The following is a 22,043-nucleotide window of genomic DNA, read 5'->3' as shown; positions in this document are numbered from 1 at the left end:
ATAGTTACCGCAGCATCTTTCCCAAGCCCAGCACCGGCGTCCAGCTGCGCCACATGCACTCGATCACACTCTGGCGCTGCCGCCAGGCGTGCGCATCCTGGCCCGCAAAGGCCGACTGCCCACACACCTCGAGCTCGATCAAATCGCTGTTCATCTGCAGCTGCAGCTGCGTCGCGAGCGCGCGTTCCGCGCCGCACGTACCGAAAATCGCCTCTGTAGATGCAGAGCGCAGTGTCGCGACGTCGAGAAGGAGGTAGCCGTACTGCAGCGCTGGCTGTGCCGCAACCGCACTGGCACGTTCCGACACAATTTTGTCGAGCCTGCGCAGCGCCTCCCAAGCCTGGATGCGCGCCAGACGCAAGGTGCGTTTCGCGCGGTACGTCTCGCCGCCCCACAGCAGGGTGTGCACGGTGGCAAAAACCTGGCGCCCCAGCATGTACACGAGCCCAATCGCCGGCGCAAGCCCGAGAAACCCAATCAGCAGCTCCTGTGATCGGAGGAGCCAGTCGATTCCACTGAGCGCAATCTCGAGATCGACCTTGGCTTTTTGGACCTGGATCAGGAGCGTGCGCACCAAGTTTCCCTGCATAAGCGCGCGAAACGGCGCGCGGATTGATTTCTCGTACAGCTCCATGACCTCGGTTAGATCGCCGTCCTGGACACGCCGTACTACGGCTTGTATGCCGGGCGTGTCGAGACGCAGTTTGTCTTGGGCGAGGCCTGCCACCATGCGCTCCAGGCTGCGCTGGTCGGCTTGCAGGCTATCGCGCGAAATAATCATGCGCCGTTCGGCTTGGCCAGCGCGCAGGGTATCGAGGATTTGCATCGCAGGCTCCCATACCCAGCCGACCACAAGACCACGTACAGTCTCGCCGAGCGCACCGACTTGCGCCCAGAGCGAGTCCCAATGGTGCGTCACGTACCGTGTAATGCCTGCCGAGACCAAGGGGTAAAGCAGGAGCATGGGCCATATCCGCGTAAGCGTCGAAGGCACGCCGCATTCCGAAGAGGATACAAGGCGCGCAAGACGCATCTCGTGCTGCGCCATGGCGTCGAGGAGCCTCGCAACGGCCGCACATCCATTGCCACGCGGCGCAGGTGCGCCAAGCGCAGTGCACGCGCTCGTGCACAAATACGCCGTCCCTTTTTCAGCGCGCCACGCGAGGCCCAAGGCTCCAAGCAGGCTCGCGACGTCAACATGTGCTTGCTGCAAGCGGCGGATGCGTGTGCGCGCATGCAGGTGCATCGTCTGCAATGGATGCAGTACACTCGCGCCGTGCACACGCAAGCCGCGTTGTGTTACACTGTACAGCGCGCCGGCGACCCTGTGGGGAATGGTCTGGAGCCAGTAGAGGCCGGCGCTCAGTGGCTCCTGCTCGATATGCAGCCAGTACCACTGTGCGTCATTCACAATCGAGGTAGTGAGGATGAGCTGGTCGACCATGTATGCATAGGCCGCATACACAATCCGGTCGAGATCTGCCTCGGTATGTTGGGTGCTTTGGACTCGCGCCAGTGCGCTCCCGAATGCAGAGCATGTCCGCAACCGCAAGAGCGTCTCGCCGTCAAGTGTGCTTTTGCTCGGCGGCGGTAGCGCTTCGATTGCGGCACGCAGCGACGCGCCGAGCGGCGCGTCGGCTTCAAGGGGAATAGGCATGCTGGAAGAGTGGAGGGCGGAGCGTGGCGGCTTTTCTCTCCACGCCATGCCGGCGAGTCCGTACCAGCTGCTGACGCAGACCTTGCTGCAGTGCATCGATTCAACCCTGCAGACACTGTGGCATGGCAGCACTGCACAGATGCGCGTATCCGTATGTGCGCCTACCCTGCAGGCAGTAGCACATACGAGCGCGGCAGTGCAATGGTTCGGCGCGTGGTTCGCGCTGAGCGCAGCGCACCCCGAAATCCCTGCAACACACACACTTGTGCTCAAAGAAAGTGTGCACGATATGGTACAAGTTGCATGTGATGCTGTTGCGAGTTCCGCCGCGCAGCACCGCGTCGAGCTTTTCCTCACGGCCGCAGAAACGGGCGACGCGAGCCCTGGGCTGCTGCAGCGCCAAGCACAGGGCGGCGAAGTGGTTCCGTGGTACCCGTCCAATAACTACAGCATGGCTGCGCATACAGTCCTTGTATATATCCTGTCGTGGGTGGTCCATCTATCTGCCGAAGATGCGTGCGCCGTTGTGCTTCCCATCACATTTGGAAATGCCTACGACGTGCGCATCGACCTGTTTTTTGACGCAACGAGCGCACCTGATGCCACTGCATGGCCTGCATGGCTTGGAACGCAAGCCGATTTGCAGCGTGTGCTCGACGATTTCGGCATGATGGTGACGCAGACTCCGCTGCCGCGCGCAGAATTGGCAAAAATTCCGCAACTCGCACCGCTCCGCGACGCGCGGCACGCAACATACCTACAAATCTCCTTGCACAAGCCACGCAGCGTCGATCTCGTGTCGCCCGCAGTCGAAGCGCCCCTGGCTGGCGCCACGACCCTGCTCCAACTCGTGCGTGCGTTGCCGCTCGAGCAGATGCGCGTGCATCTTGCCGAAAGACGGGTCTGTGTTGTGCCGCGCCAAGACCGTGCATTGGATCCGCTGGCGCATTTGCTGCAGTCCTGTTTACAGGACTGGGGATGCACAGTATGCAGCACGGTCGAGGCGCCGGGCCTCGACGTGTGTGTACTGCACGATAACGTGCGGATGCTCCAGACGTGCATCAAGCTGGGCGTCGCCGTCGTCTACTTTGCGCCGTCCGACGCACTCGAGTATGCTGCCGCACAGTGCGGCGACGAGGCACGCGCAGTCTTCTTGCCGACGCCCGTGGGCAAAGTGCGGTTTTTGTGGGCCTTGTTTCATGCCATATGCTCATACGATCCCGATCAGCGCCTGTACAGGACACGGACAGGTACAGAACTGCGCCTGGACGCGTCACCAGATGGCACAGAAGCGCATGGATCGCTTGCGCCGACTCCCCGAGTATTTTCCCCAAAAACACACTCACCCGACGAGCCGCGCTCCCTTGCCGATGCACACCCGGAAGCGCCTGTTGAACAGTACCTTACCCAAGCCGTTTCGCAGCTCACCACACAGGATACCACTTCAGAGGGCGTCGTGGTGCGCTCCGAGGACGGGTGTACCGCCGGCCTCTTTTTCAGTCCCTCGGATGGACACGCAAAAGAAGGCGGTGCGCGCAAAAACACATGTACACCACGAACGTTCCGCACGGAGCCTTTGCAGGTTGCGCTTGGGCGCGCAGACTCCTCCAGCGGCCAGCTCTTTGAGCCAACTTCTTTGGTCGCGGAAAAAACGGTGCAGGAATACGATGCGCGTCCTACCCTGCGCCAGATCCAACTACCCCCGCTCGACATCGCCAGAAGCGGCACACCGGACAGGATGCACCAAGACGATGATGGGCCTCTTCCAGATACACCGCATGGTCCTTCCGTGCAGTTCTCTCGCAGCCATGCACGCACAAGCGCACTCCCACAGCCCGGCCTGCTCATCGGCGCGGCAACCGCGCGGCCGTCCACGCCACCGTCCCTTGCAGTGGGACGCACCGGACGACGCAGCATTGTCCGCGACGCCACGTTTCTTCCCCCTGTCAAGGTGCTGATTGTGGAGGACAATGTGATTAACCAGCGGATCCTGTCCATGTTCCTGCGCAAGAAACACATCAAGTACGAAATTGCCAAGGACGGGCGGGAAGCAATCGAGAAATGGCGTGAGGGCGACTTCCACCTGATCCTCATGGATATCCAGCTGCCAGTGCTCGATGGTATTGCAGCCACAAAAGAGATCCGGCGCCTCGAGACGCTCGCACGCAGCACTTCATACATGGAGCGCACGCCTGTGCCTCGGCATTCGGTCATCATTGTCGCATTGACCGCCTCCGTGCTCGACTCGGATCGCGTCGCGGCACTTGCCGCCGGGTGCAACGACTACCTGAACAAGCCCGTATCCCTCACCTGGCTCCAGCGCAAGATCCTCGAGTGGGGCTCTATGCAGTACCTTTTGCACGCCGGACAGCACGCAAGCGTTCCACACAGCCCCAGTGCGTACCACGCGCAGCGCTCGATTGGCGAGGCGATCGATCGAAACGCACAGCGCGCCGCAAGTCATTTGCAGCTGCGCTTGCCGCCGGCAAAGGATCATGTACAGCTATAGTATATCATTCACATTACTGTACCAGTATTGACAGTGTACGCCACAATCGGCACGGTCAGAATTGTGGAAAAAAGGAACACGGACCAGACGGAGGCGGTGCTATACGACGAGATGGGCTTTCTCAATGCATTTTTTGTTTTTTTGGCAGGTGCACGTTTCGGTTGCGCAGTGAGCGCGCGCGCACGGGTGTGTTCCACGGCGCCAGACACATTCGAGTCCAACGCATCGCTCTTTTCGGCCTTTTGTGCGAGAAGCGCGTGGAATTCTTCGGGGTCGATCCGCGTACCAAGCACGGTGTCGAAATGCACAAAAAAGGGCTGCGAGTAGTTGTACCGCAGGCCTTGGCTTTGGTGATGCACGTCGTGGTACTCGGCATTGTTCGGAAACAGGAGATGGAATGGGTGGTAATACCAGGGGAATGCGTACCCACAATGGTCTGACACGGTCTTGTATGTCGCGATACAGAAAAAGGGGATGGACTGGCGCAAGGTCATGCGACTCAGCTCCTGCGCTACTGCGGCGCCGAGTGTGTCGAGGAGGACACCTTCCAGTGGGTGGTTGTACAGCGCACCAAACGCATAGGGTACATACAAGCGGTGGTGGTGCGAGTGCAGGACGCGGTACAGCCATCGGACCTCGTGCATGGAGCGGTGCAAAATGTACTGCCAGGCATCCATGACAAAACAGCCAAACCAAAACTGGAGCCACGGTATTCCCCACCAGTACAAGGCTATCGCGGCACGCACAAGAAATATGTCACCGCTGCGGTCAAGCTCCAAATAGTGGCGCAGTATGTTGGCGATACGCAGGACGCCCGCCTCGGGGTCGACATCAGTGCGACGTACGCCGTCGTATGGGGTATCTTCCAGTACGATGATTCCAAGAATCGTTTGTAGCAAATGTTGCGACGCAACCATGAACAGAACATTCCGCATTGATACACGGTTCCGCTTTGTGAGCTGCTCAGAGGGATGCATCCTGTACTTCTCCGAAAAGGCGGGGCGAAGGACATCGAGCATGTGGTAAAACGTGCACGAAGCCCAGTACACTGCCACAGGCAAAAATAGGGATAGCGCCTTGTCAGACATCCATGGACTGCATCTTTGCGTGTCCTGGTAGTAAAATGGATGCGTCTGGCGCACCAGCAAGTGGATCTCGCCGTCGCTGAGCAGCATGCTGGCAAGTGGCAACGCCTAGTGGCGCGCTTTGGCACTGTGCTGACTAAGCCACGTGCACGATACCACGCACGCCGCTTGTCGTTTGGCGCGGCATGCGAGTGGTCGTGTGCATTTTGTGGCTCGTGTGTGCGGCATGCCTTGCCCGCGCGTCGGACTATTACAATGTACTGGGAGTTGATAGGCGTGCATCTGCGCGCGAGATCAAGTCTGCCTACCGACGCATTGCACGCGCGATTCATCCGGACAAACACCCGGACAAGGCGGCCGAGTTTATGGAGCTAAGCGAGGCGTACCAGGTCTTGTCCGATGAAACGCTGCGAAATGTGTACGATACGCAAGGTGCGGACGCTGCGAAGCAGTACCAGTCGCATCAGTCCAACGGTGGCGGCCGTCCACAGAGCGCATACGATCTTTTTAGCCAGTTTTTCGGCGGCACAGCACCCGACGAGACGCCCAAAGGGCCGCGTAAGATTTACGAGGCGGAGTTGAGCATGCAAGAAATTTATAATGGGCGACAGTTTCCGCTCGTATTTGACCGCAATGTCGTGTGCCCACAGTGTATGGGCTCCGGCGCGGCGTCGTCTGCACACATCCATACATGCACGACGTGTAATGGCGGCGGCGTCCAGATTGTGCGCCAGCAAATCATGCCAGGATTTGTCACCAACATGCAAGTGACGTGCCAGACGTGCGGCGGGGCTGGGAAGATGATCCAAAAGGTGTGCGCACGCTGCAAGGGGGAGAAAATTGTGGTCGACGAAGCCGAGATCGAGGTGAGCATCGATGCAGGCGCGCGCGACGGCGCAGAGTACGTATTTGAGGGCATGTCAGACCAGAGCCCAGATACAGACGCTGGTGACATTGCCGTGATTGTTAAAACTGTCAGTATGCCGGGCGATTTCCGTCGTAACGGGCACAATCTTTACTATACCATGCCGATTTCGTTGGAGGAGGCCTTGTTTGGGTTTACTCATAGGCTCACGCACTACGACGGACATACCTTCACCGTGCAGCGCACGGGTGTGACACAGCCGGGTCATGTTGTGCTTATCATCGACGAGGGCTTGCCGATTGCGCCGGACGATAGAGAGGCCGCGCAGGGCGAGACCCATGGCGACCTATTCGTCACACTGAACGTCGTGCTTCCAGAGACGAGAGGATCGAGACGCAAGGCGCTGCAGGAGGCACTGGTACAGCATGGGCAAGCACATACAGAGCTGTAGCGTGCAGTGATAAGCACTGGGAAGGCTTTTGTGGTCGTCGCAATCCACGCAAGCTGCATTGCTCATCCATACACACTTAGCACTTCCATATTACAGATTCTATATAACGCTGAAGCACACAAGCAGCGTCGCAGCCAGCGTCGTGGCCACCGTTGCATACACCGCCTGAGACGTCCTTCCGAACGCGATACGTGCGCTGCTTCTTGGCGGCGGCATACCAGACGGCACACTCGCGACCGATGGCGTAGGAAGACCGTCACCACCAAACAGCCTTGAAATGCCATTTTGCGAAGAGCGTGTCGGCAAGGGTCCGCCGCCGCCACCGCCACCGCCGCCGCCGCCAGTGAAAGCACTTTGTTCGGCCACGGTCGTGTGTGTCTGAATGGACGTCATAGCCTTGGTCTGCACGCCGTCCGCAGACAAGTCGGCGAAGCCAACTGCTGGAGGGTCGAATCGGTACGCAGAAAAGACGGTGCGCAAGAACGTGTCGCCCAAAATCCATGCGGGCATGGCCGAGTTGGGCGAGGTGGGCTGCGCAAAGATCGCACCAATACAGTACTGGCCCGTTGTCGAGACCGCTCCGAGATTCATTTGCTCGTCGTTCAAACTAAAAGTGCGCCCATTAAACGTGAACTTGACCTCGAATTTTTGCTTGCACGGGTACATGTAATGGCCACTCGAAGACATCGACGAGGAAGATGCGGAGCGCGCACCGGGAATCTGGCTGTACACCTGCTCCACGATTGGTGGCGGTGCACCGATCAGCGTCGTGCCCGTGTCGACCGCAACCGTGTTTCCGTTGCCAAGGCCAATGGGGCGGTTGCCATTGATCTGGACACTGTCGAGACGGATACCCCAGTACCCGATGCCTTTGGGCCCGTACTGTTTGAGCAATGGGACCCAGTTAATGTCGCCTTGGAACTGGTTGTTATCGAGCGCGCCAAGCGTAAAAAGGCCACCCGTGTTGATCTCATTCACCCGACGTGCATCCTGGTTCGTCGCAAGCTGAAAAGAAAATAGGGGGTCCTTGAGAGCGCCGCGCATAGCGAGTACCTCCCAAAATGGCGTGCTCCGCGACGAGGCAAGCGACTCAAAGCCCATGCCCATCAGACCCGACGTAGGCGGAAACAGCGTGTTTTCCTGCATCTCTGACGCGCGGCCAAAGGTGAGGCCGTCGACCTTGTAGCCAGCAAGAGACACGTCCTCTGCCGCAAGCGACCCAGCGACTTCACCGGATCCATACGGGACATGGAATGATTTGGACGAGTCTTTGAAGCTCGAGCTCTTGGACGAGTCGTAGCGCTGCATGTCGTTTGGGCATCCCTGTTGTGGCACGCACTGTGCGTCGGCGACCCAAAAGTCAGCAGACCCAGTATCGAGCACAACATTGAATGACTCCTCAGGCGTGCCGATGCCGATCTGGGCGAAATAGAAACTGTCCCTGCCGACATCGGCCAACCCAACATATTGCCGCTTGTGCATCGTCTCGTTCGAGTCGCGCTTATTGTGATGGCCGTACTTGGAATCAATCCTCGCACGCTCCCTAGCGATCCATTTAGCAAGATCGCCTTCTTTCAAGTTGCCGTTGCGAGGGTGCAATGCGTTGCGGTTGATTTTGATGGGCGCCGAATAGCTGACTTTCGGCTCTTGAGTAGGCGCCGCTGCTGCACTGGCGGCATTGGGCGCAGCGGACACACTCAATACAAGTGCCGCCAAAATAAGTAGTCCCCCGTTGATACTGATAGAGACCATGGCGCCTGCGATGCTGCTCGAATGCAAGGAGGAACAGACAAATTCCCGCGCGGAAGCTGCGAGAGTGCCCACGTGGCCACGTCGTCGCCGTGGCGGTGTCATGCGTCTGGCGCCAAGCATGCTGGGCATTGCGTGCAGCATTGCGAAACTTGGCATACCATGGGCAAGAGAGTAGTGTGCACGGAGAAAACATGAGTACCACCAGAATGCGGACATACGACCTTTGCTTATTGGCTTAAAAGTGCTACGAGCGTCGAATGGCTGGAAAAAAAGATGGCGCGGTGTCTGGCACGCTGCTCAGAACATACGGCCACCACCAGCGGCGCCAGCGGCCTGTCCCATAGCCTGCATCTGCTCGCCGACCTGGGAGTTTGCAGCAAAGAACTTGCCGACGCAGCTGGGTGTGTGAGCAACTATTCGGGAAATGCGGATGCGACGTACCGATCAATGCAGACACTTTCGCCTTTGGTCAGGTCCGCCTCACGGTACTGTGTGTCCAAGATACACTTCTTGTGGCACGATTGGACCAAGCGGTTGAATACGTCCGTGATCATGTCAAGCTGTGTGTTAGTCACGACCACAACATTGCACGTAGGCGTGTTACACATACCTCGGCTGTAGCCGCTTCCACATTAGCAGTGGATGCAGTAGCAGGAGCTGACGAGCTGTTACCGCCAAAGAGCCCCATTGTCAGTGCCGTGGTGTAGTGCGAAGCAAGCAGCAGAACACTGCTCACATGTCTGCTGACTAAGCATTGCACGGCGGTCCGCACCACCAGGCTAGCACGTCTACGTCTGCCGACGAGTGCGCAAAGAACAGCACAACCATATGCAATGAATAGCAATCAATTAATGATTATAAAAGATATTTTGGACTCATGACGACTAAGAGCGCCAGCTCGACGCGAAAAAATAAGGATGTACACATACATGCAAAATTCGCGTGCCATCAAGAGACAAGCAAAGGGCCAGGAAAGCAAACAGAAGCGCAATGCTTAGCACGTGCAGTACGTGCATGCACCAAGCACGCCCTATTCTGAGCATGCCAACCGCGGTAGACCAAACGTCCAGTCGCGACTACTTTATTCGCGGCGACCAAAGCTAGGACGGAAATCGCCCGAAGGCGCACCATCCTTCTTGTCAGCACCGTCACGGCGGCGGTACTCGCGATCGCCGCCAGCACGACCACCGCGGAAACCCTCGCGGTCACCACCCATGGCGCGCTGGGGACGAGCGGGACGCTTGTGAGTAGCAGGCACAATCTCCGAAGGAAGGTGCAGGTACTCACGAAGGTACTCAAGACCCTCGGGAGTGAGCACGTAGTAGTACCACTGCCAGTTGAACTGAGTGTGGACGTAACCACGCGAGTTGAGCGACTGCATCGACTTCACAACCTCAAGGTTTGGCACATCAAGGTTCGGGTGCTTGATCTCAAAGTTCTTCGGTGCGACAAGCACGCCTTCCTGAAAAAGGGCAGTGTAGATTGTGCGGCGGTTCTCCTTAGAAATAATCATGTCGTGAGGTGCGGTGGACAAGCACGACGCACCATGGAAGCTCTTCGCACCTGTACACGTGACAGTGTAGTTTTATTGATGCACGTGACAAACTTATCCTTTTGTGCATGCCGGCCTCCTGCCTGTTCTCCAACAACGCAAGGTGTGTAGTGGCGGCCTGCCGTACTGACATTAAAGAATATGGGCAAAGTTCACGGATCGCTCGCTCGTGCCGGTAAGGTCAAGTCTCAATGCCCTAAGGTCGAAAAACAGGAGAAGCACCGCAACCCTCGAGGCCGCGCCTACAAGCGCCTCTTGTACAACCGCCGGTATGTATTGCAACACTGACGTGGTACTAATCCTTCACAGCTTTGTCAACGCGCAGGTTAGCTTCGGTGGCAAGCGCCGCATGAACTCCAACGCGGACAAGTAAATCAACAAAATCATACCTATTATGGACGTGGCTGCTACGTATCGGCGTACTGCTGCGTTTCAGCCGCCGTGTGCAAGGTTTGTACGTGCGCACATGTGCTGGCTATTTTTGAGCATGTGTCTTGGTACTTTTTTGTGTGTGGGCCGTGGAACGGTGTATGCATGCGTGTGCTACCTTTGTCTGCGGCCTGCACTGCGCTGTACGCTTGCGCCATAGTTCAACCTGACATTTATTCGACTCGCTCAAAATGAAATGTTTGTGCACGCAAAGATGATGACGAGTTTGTGGCGGAGATGTTATGTCGGGATCGTGTGCGGCGTGTGGGATGCGGTACATCTTGCTGCGCTTGCTGTGGGCAGTGCACATTGGCCACTTGCAATGCAGCTGGATCCTTTGTCGTGCCGTCGCACACGTCACGTCGACGTGTTCCTACTAGTCGTTCTACATACTAGGCACAGGTGTGGTATATGTGTGCATGCGCGTTACATAGCGACCCGCCACTGTCAGACGCGTAAATGTGTCCTAAGCAGGGAGGGTCTCGCGCAGACCTTTCGCCACCGTGCGCCTCTTTCGCATATAGTGTGTTCCTGGGTATACGCCAGCGGCTACGCGACTGCGACGCCGTCTCGGTACAGCACCGCATGACTCATTGCATGCTTCTGCCCCTTGGCCCGGGGTGCATCGATCCAGCCCACCTCGCATCGCCCCCCCAAGAGCCCATTTGACCCCGCGAGTGCGTCATTCCATACAAATCCTGTGCACACCAGACGTTCGAATGACGGATCGTGCGCAGCCAAATGCAGAAGCAGCATGGGAATCCGACTCGATCGAGCGTGCAGCAATGCGTGCTTACTGAACCCCGACACAGAAGTCAGGACACCCAGCAACGGCGCATCGCGTGCGGCAATCGGTACATCCTCCTCCGCGCCCGGCAATGCCACCGCCTCCAGCGGCACGAGCTTATCCCATACCGCACGTATCAATGTCCCTTCTAGCTCACGCACAATCCCAGGGCCTACCGGCTTAGCCTCGGCCTTGCATTGCACAAGCACACGCATCCGATCGTGAATGGACGTGCGCGCCTCGCTGCGCAATACAAGCGGGGACCACCAGCCGCACAAGTCAATCCCTCGATCACCTGCGCCTCCAGTACGGTATATACACATTCCAAGCCAAGTCTGCAGCTTGTGCAGGCACGCAAGCTCGTACGCGGTCCCCCGCGTCGTCATGGCCAGCGAGGAAAAAATGCCCACGTGGCTCAAGAGGGACGCGTCGCGAAAGAAAACGTTCTGTATGGCACAACCAACACGCCAGAGTATGGCCGGCAGTTTCGGTCGCGGGCGCATGTCTGTCGCGCCGGGAAGTGTCTCGAATGCGTCTGCGGCGCGGCTTGCGGCGAAGCAGGCCGAATTGCAGGCGCTGCAGAGCTTGCGCAACGAATCTGCGACGCTGGCGCAAGAGATGAGCAAGCTGGGCGACCGCGTCGATACGCTCGTGCAGGGCGGTAGTGGCACGTATCACAAACACTGACAAAAGCGGTTGCATCTGTGATGGCGAGCTGGCAAGGCGTTTTTCGCGCTATCCAAATTGCACAAAGTACGTCGCAAACGCTTCTCACCGCAGCGGCCATGGCAGCATCGCAAGCGCTAGACAAGGAGGAGGAAGAGCGGCAAGTACCCGATGCTGTTGTGCGCATTCCTATACAACAGGCAAGAGAGTAGCTATGTATTCTAGTGGTATACGTCTAGTTAACGCTTCGCGGCGCGCGGCAATGATGCAGGGTGCGACTTTGTCGCGAGCGAATGTACGCACTGCCGCACGGCGAGGGAACGAGTAGATGCGCGGCGCGCCAACACCTGCATGTGCACCGAGATAAACAAATCGAGCACAGCACTCGGCAAGAGGTGCAGGCACGCACTGCAGAAACGCTCGCACCATGCGGCGAGACGCGAGGAGGCCACAATTGTGTAGCGCGGCCATACCGGCATGCCGCGCGAAAAAAGGAGCGCAGCGGTCTTTTGGAAAACAGGGGCGGTACCTTGTGCAAACGTGCGAAGCTGTGAAGCACTGAGCTCCATCACCGTCCATTGAATCCGCCGCAGCTCGGGACGCGGCGACGTCCACCGCCGCAAAAGAGGCTGGTTTGTGCGGCGAGCAATAAGCTGTACGTCCGTCTCGCGGCGCAGAGTATCCACGCCTGCATGCACTGCCTGTGCAAGGATCGACGTAGCGCCGTGCATCGGAAGCGCAACGTCCAATGCCGGCATCGAGAGCAAGGTAAGCATCAGTACAGGCACTGCCTCTTCCTGCGACGCGACGCGATTCGGCAGCGCGGCAAGAAGTGCACATAAGCGATTCATGACGCTAAGTGGGTACACGACGTGTACACGTAGCGCAGTCTCTAGATCTGCAGGTGTCCACTGCTCAAACGCTGCCGGAAATGCTGCCGCATCCGGTGCATAGCTTTGTGCATTGACAAGGCCCAACACTTGCACACTCTCGCCAGGGCGCGCGTACGGATCGCCGGCGGTGGAGAGTGGGTAGCGCAGAGAAAGTGCTGCATGCACGCCGTGCACAAACGCATCCTCGCTCGCGCCCGGTTCACGTGGATCAAAGAGGATCGATTTAACATACCCCCGTGCTTCGTCGGAAACGGACGCTGCGAGTGTACGCTGCGCTGCTTCCGACGCAACCGACGCAAGCACAATCAAGTCCAGCGATGCAAGGTGCAGCGCAAGTGCATGCCCCAGCGGCGTATCAGCCCCAAGCACAAGCACGGCCTGCATCCGCACCCCATGCCTATTCACGCGGCCGCGCGCTTGGGGTCGTGTGGACGGCCACTTGTACCGAAGTGCCACACCGAGCCCCACAAGCGCCACGCCGCCGAGCGTGCACGCCAATGTACGCTTGTGGGTATGCAGGAAATGAGTGATCGTCTGTGCAAGACTGGGCGGCGGCGGCGGCGGCGGCGGCTTGGCAGCCGTGCCAGACCACGCCAGTACTTTTTCGTACGCACCGTCTGCGTGCGATGCCAACTTTTCCCACGATAAATACGAGGGCAGCTCGATAGGCGGCCCATACTGATTCATCGTCTCATCGATCCTGCTTGCTCCATACTGTACAGTGTCGCACGCCTTGGTAAAATAGTCGCTCTGGTGTCAACACGTCGAGCATACACACCGCCGCCTCCCACGCCTGGGCCATGTCGTACAGGCAAGTGGGGAAGTCATCACGTGCCTCACCTAGGCCAGCTTGAACTCTGTCTACATGGCCGACGCTGCGGGCGGCTGGGATGCGCTGATCGAAGGGACAGAGAGCGGTGCGTTGGCTGCCTTGCTGACAACAGAGCCACCACACCCCGGCGAATCGCCATTACAGCGCCCGTGGCGCCTGGACGAAACGGACGTGAGCGAATTTGGCGGCTTTGCGCTGGACGATGATGTCGACATTGTCGCGTGCGAGCACTGCTCGAAACCAGTGCTGCGCGAAGCGTATACGTTCCATATCCAAAATTGTGAGATGGCGCGCGCTATTGCAAACGGAAGTCTGTCGCCGAGCATTCTGCGCAGTACCAAGCTAGGCACAGAATCGCTCAGCGCCGCGCCCAGCGCCAAAGACAAGGTGCCCAAGACAGAGGAGACGCCAGAGATGGACATGCGCCGACGCAAAGGCTTTGGCGGAAAAAAGAACCGCGGCCCGATCAATTTGGACCGGCAGTGCGGCGTGATTAACAACAAGGGCCTTCCGTGCTCGCGCTCGCTCACCTGCAAATCACACAGCATGGGCGCAAAGCGCAATGTCCCGGGCCGGTCTCAGCCATACGACACGCTTCTATTTGAGTGGCAGAAGGCGACGAACCCGGCCTTTGTCGCGCGACTCGAAGAAAAAGAGCGCGCAATCGCAGCAGCCAGAGCCGCGAGCCAGTCCAAGGATAAGAAACGCAAAGTGTCTGCTAACGATCGCGGCGGACGTGCCGAAGGAGCAGAAGGCAGCGTAGAGCACCGCAGCGCGCTGGTCGAATCGATGACAAACATGTACCATACGAATGCGACGTACCAGGAAGTGGACGCGGATCTCTTCTCCACACTGCAAACAATCTACCTCTCCGCCACGCGCGATCGTACCACGATCCTGCCGCTGGCCACGCGCAGATTTGCAGGGCAGTACACAGAGCGTGCAAAACGGTTCCGAGTCTTGCGCCAGTTTCTTGCGCAAGGCCTGGCGGGCACGGCGCACGTCCGTGCGAGGATGGAAAACAAGACCTAGTGAATGATAACTAGTACCGCAGTGCGGGTCTATGTAGCTCGTAATAGTGCGGTGCGATCTCCAGCAGCCATGCCTGCTCGATCACGGCAATATCGCGAATCATGGCCTTGGTTGTGTGCGTCACTTCTTGGTAGAGCACGTAGCGCGATGGCGACGCCCTGGTGAATAGGACCGAGGAAGGATGTGCATGCAAGGGTACGCCGTGTAATACAGCCTTGTAGCTGCCGTCATCCATACGCACCGCGGCATTCTTGAAATACCCCGCGACAAGGCACTTGAGCAGCACGTCTGGCTCTGTGCGACTTTGCATGGGCAGGTGCCAGTGCAGTGTTGCGTACTTGTGTAGCTGCGCACGGATCGTCTGGGCGCGCCGCAGGGTATTGTAAGAAAGCCCGTGCTTGGCCGCCCATTTCGGCGACGCGCGCCCAATGCGTGGGTGAACAAATGCATTGTACACGTTCAGCAGCGTCAGCTGGTCGCCTTCCTCCGCGACGAATTTGCGGCGCTCGATCTCGGCGGCGACGTCGATCGCGGGGCCGTTTAGGTAGGCGGTAAACGGCGTATCTACAGAGCTCATTGCCGCAATTGTCAGCATTTCTTCCGCGCAGCCAGTGTGCGCAGCGTACAAGAGCTAGGGTGAGTGCACAGCATACGTACGGCACGTGCCATCATTGGATCCAAAGGTGCCTCGGCGATGCGCTCGCCTAATGGCTGTAGCCTTCCGAACGAGTCCAGCGCCTGGAGACTTGCAAGGTAGGTCAGTGCCGTGGCCATGGCCTCTGCATTTGGGGCAGGCGGCACAAAGTCGAAGCGCGCGACATTGTCAATTCCCAGCGCTTTGAGCTGCAAAAGGTAGGGTGCTGGGTCCGTGCGCACCAATTCCGGCACTGTTGTGGTGCGTAGCGAGGATAGGGCGGATACGGGAAAGAGGCGTAAGCATTTTCCAGGCCGCGTGCGCCCAGCACGGCCTGCGCGCTGAGCGAGCGCCGCTTGGGACGCTGGCACGACGGAAAGAATGTCCATTCCCGAGCTTGGATCGAGCTGTTTTTCCTTGGTATACCCGCAATCGACCACGTACACGATGCCGTCGATCGTGACGCTGGACTCGGCTACGTTAGTCGATACAACCACTTTGCGTGTGCCGCGTGGCGCCGGCATGAATACCGCATTTTGCTCTGCAGAAGAGAGGCCACCGCAGAGTGGGAGAAGATGCATCGGAAGTCCTTTCGGGTTGCTGTGGTCAGTGCAGCACAAACCTACCTGGCTGCGCGATCCGCAAGCGCCTGTATCACCTGCTCAATCTCTTCACGCCCTGTTAGAAACACCAAAACGTCCCCGGGGGGCTCATGGATGTGCAGCGACCATACACTGTCCACAGCTGCCGCGATATAGTCTTGCACAGGTTCCTCCGTGTAGGCCACTTCGACGGGAAACGTCTGTCCTTCAATCGACACAATCGACACGTTTTCGGTGTTGGCTCCGTCGTAGTCGGGGTCGAAATACCGCGCAAATGCCTCCGCGTCCAGTGTCGCGCTGGAAAGGAGAATGCGGAGCGCTGGCCTTTTGCGCTGGATTCTGCGGTCAGCGGCACGGCAACCTACTTTTTCAGCACCGCAATCAGCAGATCTGTGTATACGCCGCGCTCGTGCGCCTCGTCGACCATCACGACGCTGTACCGACTCAACAATGGATCCTGCATACATTCCCTGAAGAGCAGCCCAGGCGTGACGTACTTGAGCCTTGTGCGCTGCGGATCCGTACAGTTCTCAAACCGCACCGCATATCCCACTTCTTCTCCCACCCGCACCCCCATCTCTTGCGCTACACGCGCAGCAACAGAGGTCGCAGCGACGCGGCGCGGCTGCGTACACACAATTTGGCGGCCGTCGGCAGCCCAGCCAGCCTCCAAAAGGTACTGTGGAATTTCTGTGTGTGAGTGGAATGCATACGTACGTGTCGTTTTGCCGCTTCCGGTATGACCCACAACGATCACAACCCCGTGTTGCTCGACAAGGTAGAGGAGCGCGTTTCTGTGCTTCGCTACAGGGAGCCGTGATTTGAGCTCGGCGCTCGGCGGTGCAAAGGCTGCGGATACATCGATAGATGCATCGCTCTCGCGCACACTGGCACGGTCTAGGGCACTCGCTGCAATCAGTCGCGTCGTCAACGTACCCGGCCGCCCCACCCCGGGCTTCCAAAACGCCATGAAAAGAACAACCTCCACACGCAAAACCTCCACAGAACACCGCGTTGCCATGCAGCAATTGCAAGCATATTTGGCGCGCGCACCTGTCCCCGGCGGCGCGCCCGGCTCGAAAGAAGCGCTTGTGCACATGTACTCGGATCTTTCTGGCCAGGCACACTCGAATTCGGCTGCGTTCCGCGCCCGAGTCGCATGGTGGACGACGACATTGGAGACGGTGCAATGGGACGGTTTGCAAGGTCCCGGCGCTACAGTGATGCGCATAGATGCAGGGATGCCGAACCGGTGGGCTATGGATACAATTGGCCGCCCACTGTGTATTGCAGTTGTGGTTGAGGACGCAGCCGTGCACCAGCGATACATGCGTTTGGACGAATTTCTCGCTCGGGCCGCTCCGCTCCATGCAAAGCGTGCGCTGTACAGCACCGTGCTGGTCGATTGGGTTGCCAAGCCGGCGTGGCGTGCGGCGGCACGTATATTTGTTGCAGACGCGGACGAAGTGGGAGATGAGGCGGTATGGCCGCGCGTGTATGGCGAATGGGTCCTCGTGCCGAATGTCGAGCGCGCCGCGGCGCTCTTTGTCGCGTCGCTGGCGTTGGATCCGCCCAGCATGCTCGAATCTATAATGACACGTGCAGAGATGCAGCGTAGGCTGCAAGCATTGCGCGATCCAGATGCTGGAAAGCGTGTGCCCATCTCTGATACCGACGCCAAGGTACTGCTGCGGTACTTGGAGCGCGATGCAAACATACTTGTAGTCGATGATGATGTGGTGAAACTTGTACGACCGACGGATGCACACCGGGGCATTCAAGAGTCAGACCGAGGCATCCTTGCAGTGCGCCAAATGCACGCACAGCTTACCGCACAAGTGGACGAGTTGGAGCGCCGTGTGGATAGGTACGTATTGGACATGCTCACACCAGTGCACGCGCACGGATTATGGATGCGCTGCGGAAGAAGCAGCCCGAAGAGACGGCGAAATCCTATCTGCGCACAAAAAAGCAGCTCGAGGAATTGCTGGGCCGGCGTGTCGGAGCGCTCGAGACGGTGAGCCAGCTGTTATTGAAGCTCGAGCAGGCTGCAGGCGACGCAGAGGTACGTTTGCATGGTTACTCACTAGATTCTGCAAACGTACGAGCGATCCTCGTCGGCATTGCAGCAGATTCTTGCGGACCCACTCTTGCAGCCCGACCGTGTGGACAAGACCATGGACGCTTTGGCAGAGTCGGTATCGCAGCAGGAATCAATCGAAGATGCAATGCGTACCGACCATGTGGACGACGACGAAATTGCCGCGGAGCTCGAAAAGCTTGCGCTGGGAGAGGAGGAGGCGAAGCAGACATCGTCGATGCCTTCGGCACCACTGCATGCGCCCGAGCCAAGCAAGGCATCTACTGCTGCGCCCAAAGAGCCCACCACTCCAGACCAACGTACACCGGCATTTGCCTAGCTACACTACGACAACGACGAAATAATAAAATACAAGAGGAGCACGGCACAGAATGCAACAATTCCAACCACGCGCATGTTCCGCCACCACATCTCGCGGCGCAGTCCGACAGCCCTACGACGGAACGCAAGCGATTGGTTCGCAGCAGTATCCGTGCGGTCCATCAGCAACTCGATCTGCTCGCCGCGGCTCAGGATCTGCTCCATATTCTGTGTAACCACATCCTTGACACTTCCCAACTCCGACTGCGCGCGCCTAATAGGATCCGAGTCGGGGCTTTGGTTAAATTGTGCTCGGAGTGCATCCAGCTTAGGCTGAGTATTCGCGCTCGGCGGCATGGCATTGTACTGTGGTCAGTGCGCCGCCCACGTACCTCCTTCTGTAGCTGTGCAAGAAACGCGAACGAAACACGCCTTCCTGAGTCTGCATCGCTCACAGCTAAAAACACAAGCCCGTCCTCGGCAATGTAGTGAAAGAACCACGATTCATATGCGTACGAAAGACGCGACGCGGTGTGCGAATCAATCTTGCCGAGGATCGCTGATGCCGCAGTCTAAAATTAGCGTACACGCCACGCACCAAAAACCGCGCGTGCTCAGCATCGTGTGACTCTGCCAGCACCCTGCTGTCCTCTGCCACCAGTGCCAACACTATCATGGCGGTGCCTATCAAGCGCGCCGAGGTTGGTAGAAATCACGTGCTCGCCTAGCCCGTCCGCGCATCGTGCGCCTGGCGCTTCGCTCGTCCAGCTGCACCGAGTGCCGCACTTTGCGTACATACGTGCACCATGGACAAACACAATACTGCTTCCCACTCGCCGGCGCGGTCGATTTCGCGATACAAGATTTTAGACTCGATCCTCCCGACGCGCCCGAGCAGTCGACTACGGCTTTTTGGCAAAAGCGATGACTCGGAAGGGGAAAAAAGCCCGACCAAGCCGGACAGGAACGTATGGAGCCCTGCCAGCATGCACGCATATGCTGATTCCGTTGATGAGCGGGAACAGCGACGCGAGCGTAAGCTGGAGGAGCAGTATGCGTTTGAGCGCGAAGTCCAGCTCCGCCGCCGACTTAGCGAAGAACATGCGGCGCAGACTGAAACGCCCGAACAGCGTGCACGATATGGTAAAGGCGGCGTGTATTACCATGACGATACTCCGTGCGATCCTATGGATGATATCCTGCAGCTGAACAACTTGCTGAGGGATAAACCTGCAGAACTAAGCGCATTGGTCGGCCAAACGCGCCGCATCCGCGGACGGATCCATGTGATGCGGCACATGGGCCCTCGCCTTACGTTCATGGTACTGCGCGACTATAGTATTACGATGCAGACGGTCCTGTCTGAGTCGGCGAATGGTGTGACGGCGCATATGCTGCACTGGGCGAACCGGTTGCCGGTCGAGTCCCTAGTGCTAGTCCAAGGCACTTTGCAGCTGCCGCACGAGACAATTACTGGATGCAGCGTCACCAATTTGGAGCTCAAAGTGACGCACCTATCCCTTATCTCGGCCAATCTTGAGCAGCTTCCATTCAGTGTCGATGCCGCGGAACGCGCGTTTAACCACTCTTTGGAAGAGCACCACGATTGGGAAGAGCCTGGCACGCCGCATACGGACCATTCTTCGGGACACACACATGACAGCAACGGATCGCATCATGCACTGATTATCACGATGCGTACGCGCCTGAACAACCGCCTGATTGATCTGCGCACGCCAACGGCGCAAGCCATTTTCCGCATTCAGTCAACCGTGTGCAATGAGTTCCGCAAATATTTGACCAAGGACGGCTTTCTCGAGATCCATACCCCCAAGCTGCAGGGCGGTGCGTCGGAGAGCGGCGCATCCGTGTTCCAGGTCGGCTACTTTGGCCGCTCGGCCTTCCTTGCACAGAGCCCCCAACTGTACAAGCAGATGTGCATCATTGCCGACATGAAGCGCGTGTTTGAGGTTGGGTCTGTTTTTCGCGCGGAGAACAGCAACACGGCGCGGCATATGACCGAATATACGGGGCTGGACTTGGAGATGGAGGTCAACACCTACTATGATGCGATCAGAGTCATCGATGGGATGCTTAAGCACATCTTTACTGTCCTGCGCAACGACTGCGATCCTCTCCTCCAACGTATCCGGCAGCATTTTCCCAGCTCCGAGCTTGTCTGGCGCGACGAGACGCTCATTTTGCCATTCAGCGAAGGTGTGCGGATGCTCTGCGAATCTGGGTACCGCTCAGAAGACGGTATGGAGCCAGACGTACATGAAGATTTGCAGACCCGCGCAGAGATCCGACTCGGCGAGCTCGTCAAGGAACGCTACGGCACAGACTACTACATCTTGGACAAGTTTCCCACCGCTGCGCGGCCGTTTTATGCGCTCCCAGACGAGAACGACCCCCAGTTTACCAACTCGTTCGACATCTTTGTGCGTGGCCAAGAGATTTGCACGGGCGGTCAGCGTATCCATGACGCAGAGATGCTCGAGGAGAATATCCACCGCCACGGCATCGATCCGTCCAGTGGCCTGGAAGAGTACCTCGAAGGCTTCCGCCTTGGCGCGCCGCCGCATGCAGGATGTGGTATCGGCCTCGAAAGACTTGTCATGCTTTACTTGAACCTGGACGACATCCGCCTTGCCTCGCTCTTTTACCGCGATCCAAAGAGCTTTGCGGTGAAAAAGCGGCAGGAGCTGCGCCACCCCGAAGCCAGCACGAATCCGCCGCCGTGGCGCCAGCATTTATCGCTATTTTCCCAGGGCAACACGCCGCGCTCCTTGACGTCTTCAATGCAGCCCATCGAGAAGCTCATCGCCAACTATGGCGACTCGTCCAACACCTCCTGGCTCGACGAACGCTTCACGATATGGCGCGATAGCGATACGGGCGCAGCGGTAGGCTTTTCGAAGCGACGCAGCTATGCGTTCATTGTCGGCGATCCTCTCTGCGATCGCTCGCAGTATCCGCGCGTCGTGCAACGGTTCCTCGCGTTCCTCAAGACACAGAAGCGCAAGCCTGTGTGGCTCATGGTATCGGATCAGATAGAGGCGATTCTCGGCGGGCGCTGTGGATGGTGTACCTTGTCTTGCACCGTCGATCAGCGCGTGCGCGACGTGCGGAAAAACAATGCACGCCACGACCCAGAAATCCAACGCAAGCTCCGGCACGCCGAGAAAGAAGGCGTTACTGTGCAAGCTTTCCCGCTGCATCAGAATGTGCCGCAGGCGGTGCGCGATGAGTGCGATAAGCGCATCCAAGCTTGGCATGCCTCGCGGAGAGGCCCACAGGTGCACCTTACCGATGTCAAGCCGTGGATTGATCCGCAGCACCGCTCCTACTTTATTGCGCGCGATGCAGACAAGGAAGTTTGCTGCTTGGTCGTCATTGCACAGCTGTCACCCGAGGCGGGCTACCAAGTCAAGTGGGCCATGTCGTTTCCCGATGCGCCGTCGGGTGCGATTGAATTCACGATCCTCCAGGCTTTGGACACGGTTGCAGGCTCGCCGGTCACGTTTGGCACTGCTGCTGCGTCGCGCGTTACTGCCGTGCATGGACTGAGTGGAATCGCGTTCAAGATCCTCTCGCGCGTGTACAATAATGTGGTCGAGCGTACACATCTCTTGCGCAAGGGCGATTTTCGCGAGAAGCTCGGCGCGCAGAATGATCCTACATATATTTGTTATCCAAAAGGCAGTTTGTCGGTGTTTGGTGCGCGTGATATAGTAGACTTTTTCCGTGAGGGGTCGTAATAGTACAATGGGATTGAGTGCCAGTTGTGGAATGCGTTTGGCAACGGTGGGAAAGAGTGTGCCGGGGTCGTGGGATGCGGTATAAAGAGGGAATGCGAGCTGCGATTGATTTTCTTGATCGGATGCCAGCGGTAG

The 22,043-nt window shown here is 58.2% G+C and overlaps 15 protein-coding genes across 15 annotated transcripts; 6 read left to right on the top strand and 9 right to left on the bottom strand.

Moving 5' to 3' along the window:
- Positions 1–4: 4 nt before the first annotated feature.
- On the bottom strand, positions 5–1,657 carry NCA2 (Nuclear control of ATPase protein 2; the record flags this gene model as incomplete). The annotated part of the gene is made up of 1 exon (XM_056208682.1): positions 5–1,657. The coding sequence occupies one exon, from the start codon at positions 1,655–1,657 to the stop codon at positions 5–7; it is 1,653 nt and encodes a 550-aa protein (XP_056064657.1).
- A 46-nt stretch (positions 1,658–1,703) lies between these two features.
- MgSsk1 (Two-component response regulator SSK1p) lies at positions 1,704–4,166 on the top strand (the record flags this gene model as incomplete). Its single annotated transcript, XM_056208681.1, has 1 exon — positions 1,704–4,166. One exon carries the CDS (start codon positions 1,704–1,706, stop codon positions 4,164–4,166), a length of 2,463 nt encoding a protein of 820 aa, XP_056064656.1.
- Positions 4,167–4,174: 8 nt separating this feature from the next.
- On the bottom strand, positions 4,175–5,341 carry SUR2 (sphingolipid C4-monooxygenase; the record flags this gene model as incomplete). Its single annotated transcript, XM_056208680.1, has 1 exon — positions 4,175–5,341. The coding sequence occupies one exon, from the start codon at positions 5,339–5,341 to the stop codon at positions 4,175–4,177; it is 1,167 nt and encodes a 388-aa protein (XP_056064655.1).
- Positions 5,342–5,436: 95 nt separating this feature from the next.
- SCJ1 (DnaJ- protein scj1) lies at positions 5,437–6,567 on the top strand (the record flags this gene model as incomplete). The annotated part of the gene is made up of 1 exon (XM_056208679.1): positions 5,437–6,567. One exon carries the CDS (start codon positions 5,437–5,439, stop codon positions 6,565–6,567), a length of 1,131 nt encoding a protein of 376 aa, XP_056064654.1.
- A 99-nt stretch (positions 6,568–6,666) lies between these two features.
- Positions 6,667–8,319, bottom strand: MVES1_003868 (cathepsin D; the record flags this gene model as incomplete). Its single annotated transcript, XM_056208678.1, has 1 exon — positions 6,667–8,319. The coding sequence occupies one exon, from the start codon at positions 8,317–8,319 to the stop codon at positions 6,667–6,669; it is 1,653 nt and encodes a 550-aa protein (XP_056064653.1).
- A 413-nt stretch (positions 8,320–8,732) lies between these two features.
- On the bottom strand, positions 8,733–9,007 carry TIM10 (protein transporter tim10; the record flags this gene model as incomplete). Its single annotated transcript, XM_056208677.1, has 2 exons — positions 8,733–8,879; positions 8,930–9,007. 2 exons carry the CDS (start codon positions 9,005–9,007, stop codon positions 8,733–8,735), a joined length of 225 nt encoding a protein of 74 aa, XP_056064652.1.
- Positions 9,008–9,400: 393 nt separating this feature from the next.
- MVES1_003866 (uncharacterized protein) lies at positions 9,401–9,867 on the bottom strand (the record flags this gene model as incomplete). The annotated part of the gene is made up of 2 exons (XM_056208676.1): positions 9,401–9,817; positions 9,865–9,867. The coding sequence occupies 2 exons, from the start codon at positions 9,865–9,867 to the stop codon at positions 9,401–9,403; spliced, it is 420 nt and encodes a 139-aa protein (XP_056064651.1).
- Positions 9,868–10,849: 982 nt separating this feature from the next.
- MVES1_003865 (uncharacterized protein) lies at positions 10,850–11,473 on the bottom strand (the record flags this gene model as incomplete). Its single annotated transcript, XM_056208675.1, has 1 exon — positions 10,850–11,473. One exon carries the CDS (start codon positions 11,471–11,473, stop codon positions 10,850–10,852), a length of 624 nt encoding a protein of 207 aa, XP_056064650.1.
- Positions 11,474–11,561: 88 nt separating this feature from the next.
- DAD2 (DASH complex subunit dad2) lies at positions 11,562–11,965 on the top strand (the record flags this gene model as incomplete). The annotated part of the gene is made up of 2 exons (XM_056208674.1): positions 11,562–11,754; positions 11,781–11,965. The coding sequence occupies 2 exons, from the start codon at positions 11,562–11,564 to the stop codon at positions 11,963–11,965; spliced, it is 378 nt and encodes a 125-aa protein (XP_056064649.1).
- A 27-nt stretch (positions 11,966–11,992) lies between these two features.
- On the bottom strand, positions 11,993–13,448 carry MVES1_003863 (uncharacterized protein; the record flags this gene model as incomplete). The annotated part of the gene is made up of 2 exons (XM_056208673.1): positions 11,993–13,396; positions 13,425–13,448. The coding sequence occupies 2 exons, from the start codon at positions 13,446–13,448 to the stop codon at positions 11,993–11,995; spliced, it is 1,428 nt and encodes a 475-aa protein (XP_056064648.1).
- Positions 13,449–13,511: 63 nt separating this feature from the next.
- sgf73 (SAGA complex subunit Sgf73) lies at positions 13,512–14,510 on the top strand (the record flags this gene model as incomplete). The annotated part of the gene is made up of 1 exon (XM_056208672.1): positions 13,512–14,510. The coding sequence occupies one exon, from the start codon at positions 13,512–13,514 to the stop codon at positions 14,508–14,510; it is 999 nt and encodes a 332-aa protein (XP_056064647.1).
- Positions 14,511–14,520: 10 nt separating this feature from the next.
- Positions 14,521–16,716, bottom strand: MVES1_003861 (RNA helicase; the record flags this gene model as incomplete). The annotated part of the gene is made up of 5 exons (XM_056208671.1): positions 14,521–15,141; positions 15,168–15,744; positions 15,771–16,085; positions 16,112–16,436; positions 16,464–16,716. 5 exons carry the CDS (start codon positions 16,714–16,716, stop codon positions 14,521–14,523), a joined length of 2,091 nt encoding a protein of 696 aa, XP_056064646.1.
- Positions 16,717–16,765: 49 nt separating this feature from the next.
- MVES1_003860 (uncharacterized protein) lies at positions 16,766–18,166 on the top strand (the record flags this gene model as incomplete). Its single annotated transcript, XM_056208670.1, has 3 exons — positions 16,766–17,613; positions 17,640–17,811; positions 17,837–18,166. 3 exons carry the CDS (start codon positions 16,766–16,768, stop codon positions 18,164–18,166), a joined length of 1,350 nt encoding a protein of 449 aa, XP_056064645.1.
- A 5-nt stretch (positions 18,167–18,171) lies between these two features.
- On the bottom strand, positions 18,172–18,823 carry MVES1_003859 (uncharacterized protein; the record flags this gene model as incomplete). The annotated part of the gene is made up of 3 exons (XM_056208669.1): positions 18,172–18,513; positions 18,540–18,719; positions 18,746–18,823. The coding sequence occupies 3 exons, from the start codon at positions 18,821–18,823 to the stop codon at positions 18,172–18,174; spliced, it is 600 nt and encodes a 199-aa protein (XP_056064644.1).
- Positions 18,824–18,953: 130 nt separating this feature from the next.
- Positions 18,954–21,908, top strand: MVES1_003858 (aspartate--tRNA ligase; the record flags this gene model as incomplete). Its single annotated transcript, XM_056208668.1, has 1 exon — positions 18,954–21,908. One exon carries the CDS (start codon positions 18,954–18,956, stop codon positions 21,906–21,908), a length of 2,955 nt encoding a protein of 984 aa, XP_056064643.1.
- Between the last annotated feature and the right edge of the window lie 135 nt (positions 21,909–22,043).

Source organism: Malassezia vespertilionis, chromosome 9 (genome assembly GCF_029542925.1).
Source record: "Malassezia vespertilionis chromosome 9, complete sequence".
NCBI lineage: Eukaryota > Fungi > Basidiomycota > Malasseziomycetes > Malasseziales > Malasseziaceae > Malassezia > Malassezia vespertilionis.
Note: the sequence above shows the minus strand (reverse complement) of the source record. Positions and strands in the feature narration are given on the sequence as shown.